Genomic DNA, 25,136 nt, shown 5'->3' on the forward strand with positions numbered 1-25,136 from the left:
CTCTCTCTCTGCAGACACACACAGTTCATGACCTGTTATGCAACTTGTTTCTTCGAGCGTTATAGTAGACATAACAAAATGATTTTTTACTTTTCCGTAATAAAGATATGATAACCTGACTGCGATCACCTCAATCTACCACTGCACAGAGCAGAAGGAGGGACTTTATTTGCTAATGTCCCTCATGCACACTATAACAATCAGGGGCGTAGGTTTTTATCTTTAGCTTTGATATTTTTGATCTGATTTTAAACAGATATATATTGTACATTTAATTTTATTAAGAGAGCAAAATTAATATTTAAACTAGATACATGATAGATTTCCATGATAAATGTTATAAGAAAGTTAAAACCAAACCTACGCCCTCGGCCAACAGTGATAACATTGTTTGATAAAATGACTCAGTGAGTGATGATCACATATTAGCTAACAACACCTTAACAGCAAAAAAAAAAAAAAATTATGCTCCTGATAACAATACCATAATGGAAATTCCTACAGTTAGGATACATCTTTACATGGACATACAGAAGTGTGAGAACTAACTAAGAATTAAAAGTAAAATCACTTTCTGTGAAGAATGGTTCCTCCTTTTACAGTGTTAAAATATGAATGTGTCTGTAAGGAGAATTTTAATAATGTGGCTGGTCCAGGTGGAGCTGAGTCTGACTACTTCATTGCAATGCATAGCAAATGAAAGTCCCTTTGAAATGTACAGTAGGTGTGGATTAAGTCTGACAAACTGGAAATACTTACGTACACGTATCGTAAAAACGTGGTATTTTCCACCTAACTGTTCTGCCTTACTACATTTATTTACCTAATCATCTGAGGGCAGCACAGACCCTAGTCTCTTGTAAAAAATATTAACTCTTATCATTTTATTTATGTTGTGTGCTCTGTGTTATTAGTACGTTAGCACTTTGAGTTTCACTATGAATGGAAAGTGCGGTATACATTAAATCTATTATTATTATTATTATTATTATTATTATTATTATTATTATTATTATTATTATTATTATTATTACTACTACTACTACTACTGCTGCTACTAGTCACATCAGCACCGTGGTGTCTGCTATGAAAACCGTCTTTGTTGCCATGGCATCCAAACAGCTACTTCCGGAGTAGTGGGCCAATCAGAGTCAGTTGCCACAACCGGAAAATGCACACTTGAAAACGAAGTGGGCTCCGTAAAGCAAGGGTGGCCGAAGAGGTAATTTTACATTTCTCGCTCAGTTCTCAGCCTAATGTAGAAGTTGAACTTGAGTTGCAATGTAACGCCAACAGCTCACGGACGTATAAAGTATGTTCCGTTGCTAAAAGAGAAGCGTCTAGTTTTGGCTAATTTACCCCATTTACTCTGCGTAACCAAGGTTACCGCTAGCCAGCCAGCAGGTGTTAGCGTTAGATAATCTGAGCAAACATTTAGTTACTTAACGTTGCTTTGTGTGACATTAACAGTTAACTCTTAAAACTGCAGTTTCTAGCTAAAACCATCTGAGTAATGTTATCAGCCGCGTGTGAGTGATGGACACAGGTATGAAAGAAGGCCAAAGAACACAAATAAACACTACCAAGACAGTAAAGTGTGGCTATGGATAGCTAAAATACTTAACTAGCTGTTTAAGGTAAGTTAGGGAAACACAGTGGTAATGGGGAAAGACTGAGGTCATAGTTACAGTTAATGTGACTACGTCACGCTTCTGCCAGTGTTTGAGTGTGTGCTATGTTTGGCTGTTGTATTAATAAGTATCTTTGGCTGTGTCTTTAAAGGTACTGATATTTTTAGCATTGTTGGACCTACAAGAGATTTTGTTCTGTTTGTTCTTTAAAATGCCAGAAAACAGTTAAATGTGTCCATGACCATTTCCCAGAGTAACAAACTGACTTCTTAAAATATCATGTTTTATCTAACCAGCAGTCCAAAACCCCAATATATTCAATTTACAGTGACATAAAACGGAGAAAAGTGGCAAATCCTCACACTGGATAAGCTGCTTTCAGAAAATGTTTTGAATATTTTCTTACAAAATCAATTAAACAATTGATCAAATAGTTGCTAATTAATTTTCTTTTGATCAACTAATTGCACATTTGCCTGTTCTTACACAAAGCATTCAATTTGGTATCTACTGTTCCCAAATGGGTTTCAAATGGTAAACTACATGTGATTAGATTCATTAGATTTTTTTCTGAGGTTGATTTGGCATCCTGCAGATTTAATTAAAATTCACTCCAACTAGTGAACAGTGCTCTTTTTCACACAAGTCCAATAGAAACCTACGGGATCTCCTCCAATGTTTAGGACTCTTCTTTAGCCCTTATATAACACATGATATGGTGAGGATTCCCCCACATGTGAGGGGCCTTGACTGGCTTGGCTGGCCTCCACCATGCTGTTATAGTATTCAGAGTCAATGGAAACTGAAGCCAGGTGGTTGCGTGGATGATGACAAGCTGTCCTCTCGCTGAAGATAAATTTTAGCTCCACATATTTCACAGGCACCTCTCATTTTCTGACGCACGATCTCCCACAGTGCCTGTGTGCATGCTCACACTAGCATGTTTAGTCATACATAGCATTAATATAATGCTCCTATTAGTAATACACACTTTGCATAATAAACAATGATATGTAATAAGTTGGTTTGGAAACTCACTGTGTGTAACAGCAGTAGCACGACAATATGTAGATGTATTGCCAGGAAAAACAGCTTTGGTGCACTTTCAAAGAAAAAGGAAATTAAAAGGGTCATTAACCTTTTTTTTTAGATCAAAACATTACGAAATCCTCTGTTTTAATTTGCCCTTTATAATAAATTAACTTGATATGTTTTAAATGAATACATTAGGTTTAACACTGCTGTGTCACAGATTGTGACAAAAAGTAGGATTTGTCCATCTACTCTATTGCTTATGTGTGCACAGGGAGCACCACACTGTAAAATGCCTTTGTAAAACCAACATCATAATGGGTGAGGGATAAAACTGAGAAGGAAACACTAGGGAGGACTTATTACAAAGTTATTTGATAACCAACCTGTTGTAGCTCTTTGCAAGTGGCATAAGGCCTAAATAAGGTCATATGCAGAGGTGAGGAGTAACAGGTTAAACAGACTGTTTTTCCTTGAATGTGATGATGTACATGATGATTTGTTATATCTGGGCAAGATCTCTCCTGACCTGTGGATTTCTATGGTGTCCTGCTGTGGTAGTGACAGACTCTGGGGGGAGAGGGAGACTACTGATAACTTGTCTGTTGTCATGATGACAGTTCATACAGGGTAATGGACCAATGATGATGAAGGATGGGTTCAGAATTGTTCTCAGTGGTGGTCCATAATGGGCCAGGCCCCATTACATCTACAGGTTCAGAAAGTCAAACTCATGCTCTGATAACAAAGCACACAGCCAGTACATGCATGCCAGGTCATACACAGGTTGTATTTTTAAATACTTAAAAGGGATGCCATGGACATTTGTGTTTTCTTTACATTATAGATGAATATTAGATGAGATTTTTGAGAAGGAGTAAACATTCACTGTATCTCTCATTGTCAGAGGCAAAACAGCAGTCTCTTTGGTGCCTCTCATCATTGTGTAATCCATAGCTCTTCAGCCACGGCATGGTTAGCTTGTCCCTCTCTGCTCCCTTTAGGCATGCAGCTTCTTGCAGTCAATCATTCAGCCCCTGTTAATCTCCTGGTCCTCTGATCTGAGAGCTCTTGTTACACATACTCATACACACTGCCATTTTTGTTGGCACTGTGCTAACTTGGATTTAGAGGCAAGCTTGGAAACCAACCAGGTGCTTTTAACAAAATGGACCTGTTTTTAATGTATATGTATCTGAGCTGATTTATCTTTTTATAGCATTTCTCAGTGTTCCAGTTTATGGGTTTCTACACATTAAGTTGTCATAGAGACATGGTCTTTACCTTTACCTTGAATTTAAGGCATACAAGCATTGGCTTAGTGACAGAAATACTCTTTGATGATGGGAGTCATAAAGTAGTATGAATGTCGATCCCTTAATGCTTCTCCATATCTCTTTGCCTTAAGGGAGGGGCTGGTATATTAAAGTTCGGTCCATATCTCAACACAGAAGGGCTTTCCTCTGAGATCAAAACATAGGGACAAATAGACACTTGAGACTGAATGTGGAAGAGATGAACCATATCAGGGTTGTGTCGGGAGAGAACGTAACACTGTGTCTGCGCCTCATTTGAGGCCCAAGTATCAAAGTGTGGCCTAGGCCTGGAGCCAGCAGCGCCTCTTTGACCTTTCTGAATAATTCAGGTACTTACCCCGATCCAACGGGGGGACTGTCATGGCTATCATTCACCTTCATGGCTGGGACTTACCAGTTAGTCATCATCTCTTAGTCATGGAAAGTGTGACAAGTATTAATCCTGAGACTGCATATGATAATCTCCTCATTGGCTTCATTTTTCTGCTTAGTAGTTGCGAGTCAAGTTTCAAAGTAGAAGCATGGTTCCGTAAGTTCAACAATGGGGTGGATTGTTGGCCTATGTGATGGAAACCAGTTGGACAGAGAGGGAGAGCATGGTATTTGTCATTGAACATGGTATTGAGAAGGCACTGAGCATGAATCCATTCCACTCGACGCGTAGCCGACCTGCTCTGAGTGGCTGTGTGCACAATCCTAAGCCTCTGCCAGCTCCATTCCTCCCTCCACCTCAGTCCATCTAGCTCACAACCTGCCATCCAGGCAGAGTCTCATTAAGTGCCATTTTGTTGGGGGATTACTGAGTTTATATTTAACCTCTGTTCTCACAATCACTGGACTGTCTAAGCAGTTGCTGGCACTACCATCTCATTTAGAATCCATATCTGTGTCTGTCTGGCGTCTGACTCCCTTCAGTGTCTCTCCATCTCTCTGTCTCACATCACTCTGTTCCAAGGGCTTCTCTCCCTCTAGATAATTCAATCTGTGCCCTTTGTCCACTCCAGTTACTCTTTTATCTATTTTTGCCAATGCGGGACCTAGTTTCTCCCTGTGGAGTCTTCAGCTGCATTTCACGTGCAGAACTTGAGCAGTGCCTCGTTGCTCTTGTCATTGTTCTGTATCTGATTAGTCAGACATCACTTTTTTCTGAAATTTGTTTGCCTGATTGCACACACATGCACCTCTCATGCCTTGTCTGACACTGTTTATGTACAGTATATGTGTGTGTGTGTGTGTGTGTGTGTGTGCTATGTTTGAGGAACATACTGTTCCCATTCTACTGGGCATGAGAGAGTTAGGCAGAGTGAATTCTAATTTGTCACCGGTTTGTCGAGAGAGTATTTGTGGGCTTTGGCCTCTGAAGAAATGCACTTTGGCAACTCCTTCATGGTGAAAACACTGTCAAGGTAGAAGAGGTCAGTGGCATGGAAACAGTTTCTATTTTTGGGGATTGGTTTTGTTTGTGCCTGTGTGTGTGTTTAACCCAGTTGACCTTTTGTTTAGCAACATATGCACAGTCATGACTTTAAAAGTGGTGTTCATGTGTTTTTATGTGTTTTGCAGGTGGAAAGAGCCTAGCAGGGGTTGTCCTTCGAGCATACCAAGGCAGACAAAAGGTGTTTTCACTACAGGTAGGCAAGAACTTCCCTGGAGTCTTGCTTGTCCACTTCTTATCTTCTTTGATACTTGTCCACCCACTGGTCTACTTGTTTTTTACTCTCTGCAACCCGTCTTCCCCATTCCCTCCCTTTGGGTTTATTCTCTTCCTCCCTATCGGTCCCTGACTCTGTCTCAGATGTAGTGTTACTAGGACAGGTCATGGTAGTGTTATGTAAGTGTTTGGACTGGGAGGTACAGACAGTCTGGATCAGATATATCGTGTCCTTCTATGCATAGCTGTGGATGCAAATGTCCTCACCAGGGGGGTGAAAATGAGCCAGCCCTCTACGGTCCAACATATTGTAACTAAAACACCAGCGGGGAATGTCCATTTGGATGCCCTGTTGTTGCCTTGGCTCTGAGTACAGATAAGTGGGAGCTGGACATTGTAGATGGAGTTCAGCACAAAGTTGGTACGCCCTGTTTAAAGACTGATATAAATGCCTCACAAGGCAGTCATCAGAGAGATAGGCTCTGCGTCTAATTTAGAAATTACAGCTATGTGACCTTCTGTTAGACTTCCACCAGCATGTCCATGTCTCATAACATACATTTTGCATCATAGCTGAGCTGATGTGACAGAGGTAATGCTGTAGGCTCCTCAGGTCTTAAGCCACTTCATGTATGTACACCTTGCGCAATTCAGGAATTATTTTTATTTGTTGAACTATCAGGGGGAACTATAAGCCTAAAGTAGCCCAAATAAAAGTGTGTTGTGTTTGAGGCTATAGATTGAAGAAGCTGGAGAGGACTAGAGAATGATTGTTTGAATAATGTTTAATTATTGTAGGGTTTTACTAAAGACTGCAACCTTGTTATTTTCTCACGTTCAGATTTAGGTGTCAAACCTCCCACATTTGAGCACACTCCAGTTCAACCCAAGCAGCAAGCTCTGGGTATGAAAAATTGAAGCCAATGCGGAAGTGCCTTAAACCTGAGTTCTTTCTAATGGCCAGCAGGGGGCGACTCCACTGGCTCCAAAAAGAAGTCTGATTGTGTAGAAGTCTATGAGAAAATGACCCTACTTATCATTAGATTTATTACCTCAGTAAACATTTTCCTGATTTGTTTATGGTCTCAAAAACTAGTTTCAAGTCTTCTTCAATACAGCATGATGTTCATTTTGTAAATTATGGACGATAAAGCAGGGTATGCTTTAGGGTGTGGCTACCTTGTGATTGACAAGTCGCTACCACACTGACAATGTTGGTTACGTATCGTTAGAATAGTAGTATAGACATAGCTGTCGCTATTTCACTGTGTTTTCAGTTCATGAAAGTTAATTGTAACATTTTGGTCACCTAAAAAGTCTTGTTCAGTGTTTACTTGTACTAAAAGACCCTCTAAGGAGTCAGCTTCTTAGAGGGTCAAGTACATTTTGTTTTAAGCCTGGTTTTCACTAGCCAAAATTAGCATTACCATTAGCATTGTCACAGTTAACCATAGACCATAAATGCAATGTGCTAACCAAGCTAGCAGCTAGCGTTAGGGTCACCTCCACCCTCTCTTCAAATGGCTCCAAAAAACTAAGATGGCGACAGTCAAAATGCCAAAGTTGAGGCTTGAAAACGGGAGTCTACAAACCAATAGAGACAGAGTGCAATTTGTCATACTCTGAAAACCATGCCCACCAGAGGGGAAAACAATCAGTGCCATAATATGCAACCAAAAGCTTAAATGCTATCAAAATGTGTGTATCTTGCTATAAATGTTAGATTTCAACACGTCAGTGGATTATTTTGGCACCCTACGTCTACCAGAGAGAAAAAAGTAGTTTGTAGCATATGCTGAAACTTGTAACATTAAGATGCAATACATGAATGCAAGGGCTGACATCACATCTACAGTAGGGACAGCACAACTGTACAACTGTGATTTAAACGTCTATTACAAAGACCACATACCTTTCAATTGAACAGCTCTTCTGTTTTTACTTTTATGTGTTTCCTCTGTGACTAGCAACATGTGCAGGTATATGTGTCATTTTTACAGAGGTTTTTGAGCTGCAGGCACCCTGCAGTAACAGTTCGGGTCTGCCTCTTCCACTGCATGGAACACAGCCCTGTGTCTTCTTAAAAGCTCAGTTTTTGAATTCGGCAGCTTATAAAGACTTAGTTCTGGGTTCTTTATTCTGTAGTGCATCCCAACACACAGCAGCTTTTAGGCATTTTTTTGTTGTTTGCTTATAGATTGAAATGACAAGGAGGCACCTTTATGCAATATATATAAGTCAATGGAGAGCAATTAATTGTTTTCCCCTCTGGGATGGGTGGGTCTTAATCGTGCTCTGTGTCTATGGGTGACGTCACGGTGGCCACGTCCATTATTTTTTTACAGTCTATGGTTCAACCACATAATGTGAAAATGCATGTACATATTTTGGCTGAGTTTACAGGCCACACTTTCATAGGTAACATGCTGCAAAAAGGCATATAGGTTTCTTCATTTGCCTCACGATTGACTAATATGGGGCCACAGAAATGCTACGCATGTACCTTGAATGTCATGCTTCTTGTGCTATCCATGACGGCAGTGTGCCTTAAGAAAACAGAGGCACTTTAGATCTTCAATAGGAAAATTTTAGTCTCTACAATCCCTAGTAGAAAAAATAACCAACCTGGACTCTGAAAGTGGTTCCAGCCACACCAGTTTTGTTCAGCCAGTCCTAGATAGAAGACCTGCAAATTTCAGCTTGTTTGCATCTCCAGGGCACTTATTATTTGTCTTTGTTGCTTTTTGCAAATTCCTATTGGATTAGAGTGAAAAACAGGGGAGTGGACAGTGTGTATATGTTCTGCTTGCAGGTGTGTACTCTTCTTTTCCCTCACGGCAGTGTTAAGCAGAAGAGGCTACAGTACTTTTCCACTGCACATCGTTTAGCTGTCCTTTCTTTCCTCTCTCTGCGGGACTCAGGTGTTCTTCACTCAATCCATTGGAACAAGGCCAAGCTTTCGCATCAGCACCCACTCAGAAACCATCATCAGCCCCAGGACCCCAAACCCCAGGAGTCTTCGCGCCCTCTCCACCACCCTGCTTATCTATCACTTGCACTGCTCACTATCCAGGTACAGAACTCTATCTCAGGGGAAAAAGAGACGGAGTGACGGAAGGAGAGTTGAGAAGGTGTCTAAATTTTAACAGAACTAGGTGATGAGAGGTTAATGGGAGGCTATTGCAGTGGATTGCAGGTGATGGATGGAAAAAGCACAGTTTGAGACCAAAGACTGTCCAGAAAAGGAAGTTCCAAAAGTACAGAGGTTCTTTAAATGTCAGCTGTACTGGACTGAACGTTGTCTAAATTATGTCAAATTGCTGGGTAGACCGCCAGTTTGAGGGGATGAAGTGCTCATTATGGCGGATAAATGCTGCTATTTGGGGGAAGACTGAGGACTGGATGTTCACTTGACAAAGGGATAGAAATGAGGGCTGCATTAGTGCAGCAAAGGGTGTAGATTTTGTCTGAAGGGGGGGGGGTCTTCAGAGGGGGATATGGATGGGCTCTTCTGTAATCCTCTGACATGTGCGCTCTTCCTCACGTGCACACACAAGCACTGCAGTGCAGAGCAGTCTATGGCACACAAACATGCTGCACTGCTGCCAATGCAGCCCACACCGCTTTGTATCAACAGCCAACGTCCCTACCCACACAGTCTGTAAACACACCATGCATTTCATCACAGGCCTCACTACAAGTCTCCCTACTGTTTTCTCACCTGTACTACACTGGAGCTTTGTGCCTCTTCCCAGTTACCCTCTCTTGTCATACTGGTGTTGAAATACCACATAAAACATCCACCATAAGGCTCACTAATAATGGTGCTTCTCCCTACATTTTGATAGGTGCTGTGGGTGGCCACAGGGTTGCTTTTTGACCTACTTACAATTTCAGTGCTCACTATGCCATATTTGGTTTCCATTAAAATTATATGGAATAATATCATAAAGCTCTATACATGCTTTGGACAAGGATAAATCATCTATTTTTAGTGTTTTACTGATTTGTGTTACAGTGTATACATTATTGCACATTACTTTTAGCAAGAATATTTGACAGAAGGAGTTAAAATATCACTAGGAAAAGAAAGTAACCTGATATGCAATTGAATTTTGGTAAAGTTGCCAGATAAAGTAGGTCAGGAAGGGATAAACAAATAAATCTAAACATACATCTAATACCTACAAGCATTTGGCTGGTAACTGATTGCTCTTTCCCATCCTGGTCATAGGTCTGTTTTATGTTCCTTGTGCTGAGATGCTGAGTTCAGGCTGCACTGCAAGCAAAGAGGACTGCAGAATCAAACCATCCAGCGCACAGTATCACAGTAGTACACAAGACTCTGTTTGATAGCCCCAAGCTCCTCTCATTTCTGTTACATTACATAGACTTACTAACTTTCAGGAGGGTGTCCACGTGTGTGACAGTGTGCGTGTGCCTGCTTTTATTTGTGTGTGTGCACGTGTGAGCGTGTATGTGCATGTAAAGAATACAGTATGTGCACTTACAAGAGGTCAGTCTGCACCAAGCCTCTAAGTTTCTGGAACTGTACTCCGTCTTAGAGCCTTATATTACCGTGTTATGTTTTTGCACGTGTGTGGGCTTTTTCCAAGGATTAATATTCATCTGGCCAGCAGTCAGCGGGAGACGGTTTGCCTTCTGCAGGCTGAGCTGATTTACAGTATTGGGTGTCCTGGATGAAGCAGTTACTTGTCTTCTAACTGCAATGATCGCATTTCTTTTAATATGATGATATCAGTTTCAAGCCATGGCTTCATATTTCCTCAAGTCCTTCCCATATTGGCTCAGCTCATTCTCCCACTACACAATCCCTTTCTTCCTTGCTCCTTCATCTTTTCCTGTATTGTCTCAATCTCACCTCATCAAGTTTCCTCTCATATTTCCTTTTGTCTTCATATTTTTTATTATATGAAATGCCTGGCTCTTTTGTGAGTATGGCTCTATTTCATCTTTGTAATGACATAAACAGAGACACACAGGATATGACAGTGAGCTGTCACCATTGCAGTGGCCTTTCCTTTTTGGGTAATAGCTGCATCCAAATTCTCTTTGGCTATGCACAACAATGTGAATGTCTGGAAAGAGCTGGTGGTCTGGAGAGTTACACTGTAGGCATGCCATTGTGTTTATGTCAGTGCCTAGCTTTTAATAGTATGCGATAAGGTGTATGAGTGCTGTTATTTATGGCAAGCGAGGTGAGTGTGTTTATATTTGGTGTGAGAGATGTGCGGCCCTCAAACCAGTCACCTCACGTGGGGTAGTGGATGGTGGAACTTGACACATTTTTGAGGTGAGGAAATGTCAAGGATGTATATATTGTATTGACACATATATACATACATACACACACACACACACACACACTCGGTGACTCAGTATCATGAGAACCTCTGATATGTGAGCCTCTGGTGTCAAATTGAAAAGAAAGAGGTGCCTGCTTTGATTATTATGTCTCATTGACATTGCTGAAGTTCTCCTCCACACAACATCCTTAATGTGCTCAACCTTTTCTTCAAGAGCATTTCCTTCTTATCTGCAAGGAGGCCACACTCAGTCTAAACTTTCTGTGCTATTAGCAGATTTTCAGCATCACATCTATATATTTGTTACACAGCCAATGCAGTATTAGCCCTGTATCTCTTTCAGTTGTACATAAATATTTGAAACAAGTTATAACTCACCATATGCATCAAATGGCAATTCTTTAAAACTCTTGTATGTTTAAAAATGTTTTTGTATTTAAAAAATACAGGTAACATTCAAAATGAACATTCACAGTCAATATCTGCAAATATCAGACCAGTGAACATGCAATTTATTATTTAGAGAGAGATTCAGAGATTCACATTTTTTTTCTAATTGTTTGCACATTTAAATGGTGTTTAATATTGAGCGATCAGAGCAGTTGTTGTGCCGCTTGTGTATTCCTCTGACATTTAAAATGCAAAGGACTGCTAGATACTGTGTGAGATGGCAACTCAGGCCAGATTTCGATGCAAGAGTGTCTGTAGAGATTAATTAGTACAGGGAGGTAATGCCACAGATACTGCACTCAGAAAACAAACAGGTATGCCCCTGGCCCCCTGCCCTTGAAACTGCAGCATCTGCTCGTATGTTGCTGTGTTGTGTTTCTTCTGGCAAGCCTTCAAGTGTTCCTGGTGCTACAGTCCTGCATGTGAAGCCATGGATGGGGTGTTGAGTGCCATTGACATACAACTATGTCAAGAGCCCTATCTATAAGATTAACAGAACATGGGCTTCAGCCCCAATACAGCAGAGTAAGGAGCCTGACTTGGTGCGTGTGATACTGATATGTCAACAGGTATCACTTGCTAACAGAGTGTAACCCAACTCACAGGCCAAATGTGAGACTATAATGGATATCTGGGGTTGACCTAACCTTTACCTGCCCATAGCCTGGCTTGGTCCAGGCTAGTCTAACATTAAGAAAACTGTACAACTATATCAAAGTCTCACTTAATGGACTGTATCTTATCGTGGGCTTGTGTTTAATGAGACACTGGCATTATATCATAATGTGTCTACTCTTGTAACATCTCTTGTTTCCTTTTTTCTGTTCATGGAAAAGGACTCTGAATCTCACTGGCTGCGCAGAAGTCTGCCAGATTTTGTGATGAGAATAACTTGTTTTCCTCAGAGTAGAATCACAGATTTGTTTTTGAGCGAGGTCTGGGAGGCCAAAGGTTTTCTCCAAACAAGCCAGAAGGCTGTCGGGGGAGAGAAGAGACTTCTCTGCTGTCCTGTCTGTGTGGCTTCCCTAGAAACTGAACCAAAGAGTGGGGGTGAGCCAATGCCCTATGACCTTCCTCAGCTGCAGAGGAGGAACATGGAAACAGGCCAGTCCAGGCCTGTATGAGGAGGATACCAGAACCAAAACAACTTAAGGAGCATGGGTTTAATGTCACTGTACAATTCTTACTTCAATAGGCGAAATCTTGAAGGATTCTATAATAGCAATGCCGATGTGCCTCACATCACCATCAGTTAATGAAGGGCCTTTCCCAAAACGTAGCACTGAAGCCACATTGTGTACGAGGCATTCAATAGGGGCAAGAACCCGTTAACAGTTCTCTGCCAGACGAGAGCTGCTGGACTGCATTGTGTCAGTGGACCGCAGCCAGCTGTCTAATGATTCTGAGAGGTGTGGACAGTTCAAGTGTGTGTGGCAAAGCCTAAGTCCAGGAAGTGTGTGACATCCACATCCTTATTTCCTGTCCAGCGTCGCTGAGCTTTGCAGCTTTATTAGTACTCTCCTAGTTCAATGACTCACCATCCAGTCACAGACTTTGGCAGTACTAGTGGATTATCGGATACTAGGAAGATTTCCTTATACAGCCTTAGAGAAGCACTGTCAACCCTGTGTTGTTTTTAAAGTCAAAAAAGACCAATGTGTTTTAAATACAGACAGGGTTTTTAGGGGCGCTCTACCAATTTATATATAATTAGAAGAGTGTCCCTTGCTCTTGGCATTGTTGCGAGGCTAAATAATTGGCTAATTAATGTGATGTAGCTTACCATTGGCAGGGGAATGGTGCCCTCCAGAACCAGTTCTATCTGTCCTCCTTTCCTCTGATACTCACAGCTTTAATCCTGCCCTTCTCCCAATCTTGTGCTTGCTCCAGTTAGATTTCTTCCAGTTCCATACCTATCACCCTGACCCACCCTCTCCTTCATCACTGTAAAGCCCAAAGGGGCTTGACAATCTGTACAGCAATACAACATCCTCTATCCTTAGAATAGCTCACCACAGTTACTCGCCATACTTGCAAATGATTTATTGAGGACATCGGGATAATTTTGGTACTGCGCTTCTCATTTAAGAGTTAATTAGGTTGATAAGCAGGCCAAAATCTTTGTGTATTCCTTTCATCATAATTTTGCTTTGCCTCTTTATCACGGCACCCATATCTGCTTCATTTTCTGTCTCATCTGCCTTTGTCATATTTAGCATCTTTAACCTCCCTGTTCAGGAAGAGAGTAGAGATGTCAGACAGGAAACAGCTCCAGGATGGGTGTGAGTGTAGAATGACCTCATTACTGATAACCCTCCACTCATTGCTCACACGTACACACATGCATGTACACAGTTATCATACACAGTCTTGCCCCTCTGTCAGAATTCATAGTTTTATCTTGTATGGTATCGAAATACAGGCAAGCATCACTCGTATCATCACCATACAGTCCTAAGCATAGACTTACTGTGACAACCTCTATGTCTGCCCAATTGGCCTGCGGTGGCAGCCACTGAATTGTTTCCCCTGTGTATGATCCCTGTGTTTATTTGTCTCTTGGAACAGACTTTGTGTATTAATAGTTATGTCGCAGCCTGAGTTGCCAACAACATGTTGGCATATTTTTAGTGGAGACGTAGTGTGTTTGGTGACCCCTGATGATTTGGTTTGTTTGGTTTATCTGGTATGATATGAGGTGATCAGTCTAGAAAATGATCCCACAATTCACCACACAGGTAAAATCAGCCTTTTTCCACTGCTTCGCACCAGGTGCCAGGGTAACAGAGGTAGAGCGTGTGTGTTTGTGTGTGATTGTGTTTACTCGTTTGTGTCTTAGTAAGGAATTGTTGTGTATGCACTGTCGCTCTGTTTCCGCCCGTGTGCGTGTGTGATCCTCATGGCTGCTGAGTGTTCTGCTCACATGAATATGAGTCAATGTGTCTACGCACGTTTCCCCTTGGCCAGTGCGTAAATAGGTCCAGGTAAATCCAGACTCATGCCACCTCATTCAGATTATTTGTCTCATCCTAAATCTTTTAAGGCTCTTGGAGGAGATAAGGTCGACAGTACGAAAACACAAACAAGCTGGTTCTGAGAACTGAGGACACGTAGTGTTTATTGGAGGTATTTATAAGATAGTTACTGTTCTGGAGGTAGGAACCATGCAATACATCTGTCCATATATATATGAATAAATACCTTTGTTTGTGTGTGTGTGTGTGTGTGTGCGTGCGTGCGTGCGTGCGTGCGTGCGTGCGTGTGCCCTTTATTACTCTGCCTTTCATGTTCACTTCTAATGCGTCCATATCTTCATCATCTGTTTAATATCTAAATTTACTCAGCACCTCCATATTACCCTCTTCTTCCAATGTCCATGGCCACACAAGTGCAAAAGATTAACATCACCCTCTTTTCCTTCCTGAAACCCCCCTAACCTCCAACCATCCTGCAGCACAGGCGTCCTCTGAATACAGACAGATCTGCCGATCATATTTCTGGGACGCCTGAACGTGCTGTAAAGCCCTGTGGAGTTGCTGCGGCCTTGATTCGATGTAACATCAACCCACTTGATAACTTGAGTGACATACCTGCTCTCACTCTGTCCCCTTTGCTGCACTGTTACTGTTTGTAGATAAAAGCTGACGAGATGAAGTTCACTAAGTGAGCCTTCTGATCTCAGTGAACGTGTTAATCACGGTGAGAATGTTGAGACAGTTGTCTGCAAGGCTTTGACTCTGATTAACACTGAAGATGGAGCATGAGGTAACACACAGGGTAAAACATTGTACTGGAGGTGACACAGTGACTTAGGCTTAGGGTTTAGCATGCACAATAAGTTCTGGAGGATGGATTCAAGTTCTCCTCTCATCAGTTTTTGTGTCCTCCATGCTGCAATTTTTTCCGTACAAGCCAAAGACATGCCTGTGTGGTGACCTTGACATGTGACTTGATTTTAAATGACCAATTCTAATCAATGAAACAGCTTTGCAAAAGAATGAAACTAGCAAAAACACTGGCAAAAGAAACTGGTAAGAATGAAAGACCCAGTAAAGATGTGTTTAGGGTCACTCTTTAACTAACCTATAGCTGCTGTTTCCTTCATAATTCATATGATTTCCATGGTCACAGCTACAGACAAAGGTCAAGTACCAAGAATCGAGATCCTGGTATAAGAATGAACCTCAGCTATGCTTTCAATGAAAAGGTGATGGTTGGTCTGTCTGTTATCCATGTGATGGACTGGTGACATCCACTATGTGTGGATAATTCCCATTGCATAATGGAGTAGGTTCTAGCCCTCAAGTGAGCCTCTGTAGAGTTATATATATATTGCGCATTTTATGGGGATTCAAATTCATTTTAGTAGAGATATTTCTAGAGTCTTAGATCAACTGAATGTTCAAGCATATGGAATGAAAATGATTTGGGTTTCATTTTCCAGCCTAAATATATCCTGCTTGCTGTTGTAGATGATATTCTCACTGACTGACCTACGATCAGCAGGCTGCAGAAAAGAGCAAACACAAGGCATCTGATATACCTTGTAAGATAGATTCAAATCCGTCCTCTCCCTTTTGTCAAGGTTAAAAAAGCTCAGATGTTGTCAAGAGGCGTTCCTCTAACTGCACGACTCTGGTAAGCTATGTGAAGGTGAGGGGCTGGAATCCAACTTCCTGTTGGCTGCACATCTCAGTGTCTCTGTTTATGACTGGCACACACCTCAGCAGTACTGTGAAAAGCCCCCGCTTACCGCCCCATGCTGTGCTCGGCCCATTTCTATCAAGGTCATAGCTTTCACTTACGTCTCACTACATTTCTTTCTGTTGGTCTCAATGTAATTTCCTCTTCACACTTCTAAATCTCTTTTCCAGTTTGGGATTCAATGTTCCATCATGCGCCTTTTAAATTCCCATCCACACATTTAAGGGTTTATTGCTTAAACAGTAAATCACTTAAATGTTTGTTTGATTTACATTTTTGATTGCCTATGTTTGTGCCAGTTGGTCCAAGTGTTTGGATGTCAGTTAGATTTAACGAGTGCTTGAACTGTTTTAGCTTCAAATACCAAGTATCTTGTTTCCATAAATGTGGATATAAATGACACTGACAGATTTTAGTGCGGGCCTCTTCACAACTGTCTGTCTCTCTGTGATAGCTAATTTTAATATAGCAGGAAATACAGGTGTTGACATTCACATAGCTTTATGTTTATATTGCAAGACAAGCACATGGTCATAAAATAGGGATTTGATCAAGGCTCTCAATGCTGGGGTTACTGCTAGCAGTCATTACCCCCAGTCAATCATGATTTAATAGCCGTCTGACAACAAAAACAGAATGTTATGCCAGTGACAACACCTGTGTTGTGTGCAGCTATATTGGAATACAAATAAGTGATCTCAGAGAGTCAGGGCTGACAGAGGAGAGCTTTCCCAGCTGAGATCTGTGTGGTCTATCCAGTAAAGTGTCCACTGATGAAAGATATTGGAGCGGGAGCATGTAGGAAGCGCCCAGAAGTTGCAGGGGCCACCCCGCTGAAGCTTTAGTGTTTGTGTGTGGTGTACAGTATATGTGTGTTTAAGTGTAACTGTGGCTATTTTCTACTTGTTTGTCATGGCCTATTTTCCTCTTGTGTTCCAAGAGGCAGGATTAGAGAGATTAGTGCTGGGCTTTCTGACTCTGGTCCCTGCACAACCAGCCAGTGTCCGACTGTAACGTACAGTACATACGCACACACACACACACGCGTGAAGGCATACAAGGATAAACAACACACATGCACAACAACACAGGATGACACAGTATGTTAACGCCCACGAACATGGACGACTATACACTGATCAACATTTCATATGTTTTAGTAATAATACACTGTGCGTTCTGTGTTTTCCCACAAACAATCTAAAGGTGGATGCACATGAATGGAGACAGCACTGAGTCACTGGGTTTATCAGATGTTATTTTGCCTGCTCCGATAATCGGTGTCAAGAAAGACCGGGAGGGTGCGAGATGAGGATTATAGTTTCCACTCTGGCTATAGCACAAGCTCTTAGCAACCCCCTGCCTCACCCCTCCTCACCCCACTCTGTCTTCTTCACACCACATCCTGACCTTTGTTGCCAGGTACATCTTCTACTCTTTCAGTTTCTATAAATCCTTCAAATTCTTATTAAAGTGGGCTTTACTCTGACTAGTATGAACTTCACTTCATTATGGACTACCAAAATGTTACTCACTCATGGTATATGTACTTAGCTGGCTAGCTGAGTGCTGCTACAGCTGTAGATTATGGTGTATGTAGAGAAAGTAAATACAAAATTGTAAATATTTGACTTTGCAATCCCCAGCAAAATCAAAAATCAAACAAAACCTGTGTTTTGCAATGTAAAATGTGTGAAAAATATATCCAAGAATGGTACAAAAAAATCAGCATTCGAAGAACCTGCCAAAGCTTGTTTATTTTTCAGGCCAGGATTTCTGTACAGTAACTATTTTATTTATATCTGACTCCTGCTCATGAGTTTTGAACTTCATGTCAGTCAGCACCTGCATTACTGCTTAGTTTCTGTGTTTCGTTCTTCGCTGTGTTCTGTTGTTCCTTTCCTTATACCTCACTTTATAAAAGGAAATAGTGCTGCTTGTTCTGTCAGGTTGTTAAAACACGGCTGTCACATAGAGAGAAAAACAGCTGAGTTCAGCTTCGTCCTCCCTCCTTGTTTTTATTCTTCTCTCCTCTCTCCCTTCCCCCAGATTCCCCCCTCCCACCACCGTCTTTGTTTGCTTGCTCCTTTCCCTGGAAGGGTTACCACCCAACAACCTGCTTTGAATGCTCCTGATTGGTGGATTACTTGTGATGTGGGCGGGCCGATTGTCAGGCTTGTGAGAGCTTTACCAGTCTCGAGCCAGCTCTCAGCTGTCAGAGAGCTTTCAGTCTGCAGCAGAGGCACAAGCAGGATCTGTCTCTGTTTGCTTTATCCTGCCGCTGCAGCACTAGTCTCAACCTCAACACTCAAAGGACATAAAAGGGCTTTCTGGTTCTGCTCGAGTTACCTGACAAGAAGATAAAAAGGAATTAAACATCCACTAAACCTGAGCTGTTTCTTTTGTTTCTCCTCTATTTCCTCCTTCCTGTCCTTTGTTTTCGACCAGCTGAATCCCCGACTGCACAGACGAACACGCAGATCACATCACAACAACGGCTTCTGAAGACATCGTGGGAATAATTTGAATAAACCTGCAATCTTAATGCAAGATACCAGGACCAGTCCTCGCCAGGATCTGCAGTGTGCGAGTGAGTGAGTGTGTGTGTGTCCCTGCCAGATAGGGCCCCCACCACATTGTGTGTGCGTGCGTGAGGAGGCTAATGCCCGCGGTAGTGTGGTCAGGGCCAGAGGAGGATGAGTCCGGCTGTGGAGGCTCAGGCCCAGGAGGCCATGGATGCAGAGCAAAAGCAAAAGCAAAAGCAGCAGCAACAGCAGCAGCACCAGCTGCAGCACCAGCAGTGTTACATGGAGAAAGGGGTGATGCTTGAGCCCTTCGTACACCAGGTGGGGGGACATTCCTGTGTCCTGCGTTTCGGGGAGCAGACCATCTGCAAGCCCCTCATCCCCCGCGAACATCAATTCTACAAGAGTCTGCCTGCTGCAATGAGGAAGTTTACCCCCCAGTATAGAGGTAATGAAAACTATCCCTTTCTAATCTCTGCTGTTGTTGTTGTGTTTTGTTATGTATGCGTCTCTTTTTCTTTATTCTACTGCTCTATGTACACCTTTGTGAAAATCAGGTGGGAATAGATGTTTTCATACATGCCTTGCGTTTGTGCAGCTAGTTGCAAAATGTGAAGATTGCAGAGATTTTTAGGAAACGGAGCTCCCTGCCCCTGCTCAAGAGTTGTTTCTAGGTGTCTGCCAGTAGCAGCACTACCACATCATTCCACAGGAGGGTACTGCAGCAGAGAGTGGAAGTGGGCCTCTAGCAAACAGGACACCTGTTTGTGGTGTCCTGGCGTGCTACTAACACAGGTAAGTCTGGTGAGAAGGTGGGAGCTTCTGTATCTTCTGTATTCCTGACACACAGCCAGCTTGGTGAAAAGGATACAAAGTGAGACCTCTCCTCGATCATATTCAGAAATCCAATCAGCTGCCGGAGAGAGACCACGAGGTCACCTGAAGAGGCCAACATAGACAGGGCTTCACAAAAACAAACCTGACGGATTCCCTTCCTCCGCACATTCTTTAGGTCTTTGAAAATTAAGCACTGTGAGTGATATTAGCAAACAGAGACTGTTGGACTGGTTTTACATGTCTAGCCACACTGTACATCTATCAAACTTACTTTGACAGGCTCTTGAGTTTTTTTTGTCATCATTTATTCAGAGCTTGGGAGAGGTTAAACTCAATGAGCGATGTGTAGCAAGAGTGAAGAATAAGAATCTGCCGGGTCCTAAGAAGCCCCCTGCCTCTGTGTCCTTATCATTCTCCATCCCCTTCTACTGCCGCACATCTCCTTCATGGGCCAGTGCAGCTGTTTCCTTTGTGGCCCCAGCGGAGAAGTGAAAGGCAATACAAAGCAGTCACTTTCCTCTGATTGTCCTAAAAGCCCCACTGATGCTTTTAATGTTCACCTCCAAAATACTGAGGTACAAGGAAACTGATTCAGAGTCGACCATGTGATCACAGGATGGTATTACAATCAGTCTTTCTTCTCTTGCTTTGCCAGCCTTGTCTTTGCCAACAGGGCCTTCTTGTTCCATGTCAGCATTTTCACCTCTTTATCTTTATTTTCATTTACTCTTTCAGTCCTCTTCTCCTTCACCTTATCTTGGCTTCTCCTTCAGCCATATTATGGGATGAGATTTAAAGGGGTGTGGCTGTTTATGATACAATTGTGCAAATATAAATCTGCTGTTGGAGTGACTGTAATGTAGCTCTGGAGGCGTCAGGAATCTTCTGGACTTTTGCTGCAATGCTGACTCTTATTTGTTGTGCTTTTTGTCTGGAGCTGAAGCTAGTAGCTTCATTCTTTTTGTGTGTGGTGATGCTTTGGGGTTTCTGTATGATATATATGTTAATTGCACAAAAGTTTGTGTGAGATAAAATTGTTGTTAATAAACAGTATTCTGACTTCAGCTTCGTAGCCTTGTGTCTTTTGTGTTTGGGCTGCTTTCTTTCTAGCATCAGACCTGCTTAGGAGAGCATTCTGTGTGTTTGTATATTATATTAGACCAGCTCTTCCTCTTCTTTTGTGTCTTCATTATGTCCTTTTCTGTGTTGCTTTGAGAGCTCAGTATCTCTGTCATATCCTCTCTGTCTGTCATAGTCATTACCAGGTATTGTTGGAGGAGATGTCTCAAAGAGATGTGGGTGTAAACTCAGACTACTCTGTAAGTGTAACTTCTGCAAAAAGCAACGAGAAGGGGATAAGAGATGCTTGGCACTTGAGAGCTTGTTTTATCTTATCGGCTTAATTGTGTTTTGTTACCTTATGAGAGACATATTCTCTTCACTTCTCCATGACATAGACGTCTAACATGTCCTTCTGTCTCCCTCTCTGCCCTCGTCTCAGGTGTGGTGTCAGTGAGCTTCGAGGAGGATGAAGAAGGGAACCTTTGCCTCATCGCTTACCCCCTCCACAGTGACCCAGCAGCCGATCTGGAGAACAAGGACCCCTCGGCCGACTGCGAGCCCAAGAGCAAGATGCTCAAGTGGAGCAAAATGATGACATCCTCACTGTTCGTGGAGAGCGAGAACTACAGCAAAGATGGCCGAAGCCGCCACTCCCGCAAAGACAAGGACAAGAGGTGAGATAAAAGTAACCCTCAGGGACCCATTACTCACGATAAAATCGAAGGTGTAGTCAAAGCATCAACAGGCGGAGACAAAGTGAGTCACTTTCACACTGATACCAAGGCTCATGTAAATTGAAAGTGAATAAGTTGAAAGTGGCAGATGATGCACTGAACACTCCAGAACTGTTACACAACCATGATATATTTAAAGCGATCTTTCGTTTTCCATGAATTCTAAAGCTGTAGTCTGGAGACTCACATTATTCGACTGATGATGCACACATTGACTTACACATACAACCCAAGGCAAAATGGACTCTAAATACTGCGAGAGGCTGATCCGTGGCCTTGGCAACCAGAGGGAGTGTCACAGCCTTAGGGTTACATAATGGCAATAGATGCATGTATGTGCGTTTACACAAACGTAAGACTTTACTGAGTCAGCCCTGACCTAAGGAGTGGAAAAACAACTAGGAGGATGACACTGCTTGAGGGTGGAGGATGGAAGGAGGATGAATGGAGGGGTGTTAGTGAGTGAAAGACGCTATTGCATTTGGCTCCTCTTTTTATACATTATAACAGCTGCCATACTTACCAACCAAGCACGCGTATGTACACACACACACATGCACAGTAGCAGTGAAGGAGTGTGTTTTTTCTTCCTGACTTCTCTGTAAAACTAACGCAGCTCTCTCTATCCCTCTGCCGTCCAGTGTGCACATGCTACAGGAGGATGTGGAGCTGGAGTGGCTGCAGCAGGCCGAGGTGCTCTACTACCGACTGGAGCGCAGCCACAGTAACGCTGTCCCACAGCTCAAACACAATCCTTGGAGCCTCAAGTGCCACCAGCAGCACCTGCAGAGGATGAAGGAGAACGCCAAGCACCGTAACCAGTACAGTATCCTTTTACCTGCTGAGAACTTTCCTTTTTTTCAATATCACTGAGACAGGATGCATTGTTCATTGAGAAATGTTAATTAGATGCAACAGAGGCAGCAGGCCAGAGGACATGGCATGTGTCCTGGCCAACTGAGCCACTAGGACACCTTGACGCCTGCATATTTGCACGCAATGGAGATGTGTACATGGTTATCAGTGGCTTAAGGCTGTAACCAAGGCTGGATATCTAATACAATGTCTAGCTATCAATGTCTTTGTCCTGTGGAGTCATGTTTCTAAAGCACTTCCATTAGTGACTTGATATTACTGTGACTGGCACATACGTGTGTGCTGTGGAAAAGCTTCCATCCTGATTGATCTCTTACCTTGTTTTAAGTTGGAAGCTGATACAAGTGTAGAGAGACATGGCCACAGTTCTTCCAGTTTGTCCTCCTTGACTCAGTTCCCCAGAATTCATCCTGCTAGAGAACCTGACATGGCGGCACACAGTCCCTTGCGTGTTAGACCTGAAGATGGGCACACGGCAGCACGGAGACGATGCATCGGAGGAGAAGAAGGCCATGCAGATCCGCAAGTGCCAGCAGAGCACATCAGCCTCAATAGGAGTCCGCCTCTGTGGCATGCAGGTGGGCCGCGAGCCAACACTGGGCTCTAAATACCATGGTTGTTGACTGAAATTACACAAAAATGAACAAGACAATTTGTGACACATAAAGACATAACATTTATTGTATGAGCCAGCAAAAACCTCAAAACTAAATTTTTGTTCCAGTTCCAATTTTTGTTTAGAAGCATCTTGCATCTTGGAAGTGTGTACGTTTTTTCAACCTGTCCATATTTCTCTGTCCCTTCAGGTGTACCAGTCTGATACGGGCCAGCTGATGTTCATGAATAAATACCACGGCCGCAAGCTGACCCTCCCGGGCTTCAAGGAGGCTTTGTTCCAGTTCTTCCACAGTGGACAGCGCCTGCGACGTGAACTCCTCTCCCCGGTGCTGCGCAGGCTGAGAGACATGCAAGCTGCCCTGGAAGCCTGCGAATCCTACCGCTTCTACTCCAGTTCCCTTCTCATCATCTACGACGGTGCACACCACCGAAAACACACACGCCGACGCACCGAGGACGGCCTCTCTGAGGAAGAAGAGGATGAGGAGGACGAGGACGAGGACGAGGAGGCGGAAGCTGAACCAGAAATGGAGGAGGAGGAGGAAGAAGAGGAGGCGATGGGTGAAGTAGCGGGTGCACTTGGTTTTCCTCACAGCCCCTCCACGTCTAGTGACGGCAGCAACAGTTGCTCCAGCAGCAGCAGCGGTGGCAGCAGCAGCAGTAGCAGCAGCAGCGGCGGCGGCGGTGGTGGGAGCTCAGGTGTCAGCCCGGGTTGCCTGTCTCACTCAGACCCCCGCAGCCCTGTGGTGGATGTGAGGATGATAGACTTTGCCCACACCACCTGCAGACATTACCGGGAAGACAGCGTGGTCCACGAGGGCCAGGACAGTGGGTACATCTTTGGTCTCCAGAACTTGATCACTTTCATCTCCGAGCTGGAGAACCACAGCACAGACTGAAGACTGACATGACACACACACACACACATTCAGACACAGAGGCACAATTACACACAAAGAGGAGGACTGGACTACAGAAGAGGGGAGAGGTTTCTTCTCTCCTCTTCAAAATTAGACCTTGTTGTAGCTGGCCTGTGATTGGACCCCCTTCCTGTTTCTGCTGTTGGTGCTTCTCAATGTTCCTGTTGTGTGTGTCCGTCATCAGGTTCAAAACAGACCTGCAAGTAACATAGGAGAGCCATCTGTGTAACTGATGCAGTGATTTACCCGTTGTCATCATTCTGTTTTAACCCAATTCACCTTTAGGAAAAAAAAGGGTAGGCAGCAAATAAAAGCAGTTTGAATTCTGAGACAGTAGAAATGTTTTTCTTGTGTCCGATTCCAAAGAAAGTGTCAGCATTTTGCACACATAAACATGCACTTAAACACATTCTCATGAACAAGTGTGTGTTTAAAATGAGACAGGGCTATCTGAGAGGGCAGGAGTTGTATATGTATGAGGACAGAGTCGATGGGAAGAGAAGGTAGTGAGCTCACCCTCGTTCTTCTCTTTTGCCTGTTCATTCTGCCATCCTTCTTTCCCTGTTCATCTTCACTCAAAGAGACTATATTCATATAGGTATCAGACAGATGCTATAGAGTTATTTATTTATTTGACATGTTTCATAAAATAAACTAAAAGTTCAAAAAAGAATGTGAATGGAGATTACTACATTCCATGTTATTAATGTTACAATAATGATATTAATTAATATTGTTATTTAACATGTTTGGATACCTCTATCTTGTATATCTGTGTTGTCCACAGTTTGTTGGGGGAGAAATTAAAGACTTTTGTTTGTGCTAAGATCTGTGTGTGTTCTTTCATGTTTGTTTGTCCAGGAGCTTTTAGTTATTGGGTTAAAGACCGAAACAGATTTTATTGTCGCAACTGTCAAATTTCATGCAAATGTCCAGGATGTAAGGTTGGTTCCAGGGTGTGTGCATGTATGTATGAAGCAAACGCTTGTGTCCTAGCCAGTACGAGCACATGATGAAAGATTAATTAATACCGCTACAGATTCCTTGGAAAGTATGATAGGACTGCAACTCAATATGAGCAGGCAGCCGAGGCCCTCTCCCACCACCTGCTGTGCAGGAAAATAACTGGAATACATGTCAATCCTGAGCGAGGCCTGCCTTTTTCAACTCAGGCTATAGCTGTAGATACATCCTGTGATGTTGAGGAGTATTAGCCAAGGCATAAGATTCCCCCAACAAATCTATAAACTTGCCCCCCTCAGACTAGAATGTATCCGTTGCAGAGATGTTAAAATAGACTGGGTTGTTCTGGCAGGAGGAGGATGACGGCACCCTGAGCCGCCTCAGCCGGTCCTGGTCACCCCTAACCAGTCTGAGGCAGACAGAGTGAGAAGTGAACAAGGCGAGTCATCTGCTCTCAGAGTCACGGGCTCTGTGCTGTGTGAGGAGCAGC

General features: G+C 43.0%; 1 protein-coding gene across 7 annotated transcripts; it reads left to right on the forward strand.

Moving 5' to 3' along the window:
• Window positions 1-1,128: 1,128 nt before the first annotated feature.
• On the forward strand, window positions 1,129-24,509 carry LOC122980488 (inositol hexakisphosphate kinase 2-like). Of its 7 annotated transcripts, none has more exons than XM_044348541.1 (8): window positions 1,129-1,222; window positions 5,543-5,610; window positions 8,552-8,703; window positions 18,161-19,084; window positions 20,975-21,209; window positions 21,911-22,095; window positions 22,548-22,723; window positions 22,952-24,509. In XM_044348541.1, exons 4-8 carry the CDS (start codon window positions 18,808-18,810, stop codon window positions 23,660-23,662), a joined length of 1,584 nt encoding a protein of 527 aa, XP_044204476.1. In that variant the 5' UTR covers window positions 1,129-1,222; window positions 5,543-5,610; window positions 8,552-8,703; window positions 18,161-18,807; the 3' UTR covers window positions 23,663-24,509. The 7 variants fall into 7 exon arrangements, with proteins under 7 accessions (XP_044204476.1, XP_044204477.1, XP_044204478.1 ...); XM_044348542.1 differs by having other exon boundaries at window positions 18,560-19,084; XM_044348543.1 differs by lacking the exon at window positions 8,552-8,703.
• Window positions 24,510-25,136: the final 627 nt, after the last annotated feature.

This window comes from Thunnus albacares, chromosome 4, assembly GCF_914725855.1.
Source record: "Thunnus albacares chromosome 4, fThuAlb1.1, whole genome shotgun sequence".
Taxonomy (NCBI): Eukaryota; Metazoa; Chordata; class Actinopteri; order Scombriformes; family Scombridae; genus Thunnus; species Thunnus albacares.

Coding starts and splice junctions, on each gene's coding strand:
- LOC122980488 (XM_044348541.1), top strand. CDS start 18,808: ATGAGTCCGGCTGTGGAGGCTCAGGCCCAGGAGGCCATGGATGCAGAG. Junction 21,210..21,910: donor CGCAAAGACAAGGACAAGAG/GTGAGATAAAAG, acceptor TCTGCCGTCCAG/TGTGCACATGCTACAGGAGG. Junction 22,724..22,951: donor TCCGCCTCTGTGGCATGCAG/GTGGGCCGCGAG, acceptor CTGTCCCTTCAG/GTGTACCAGTCTGATACGGG.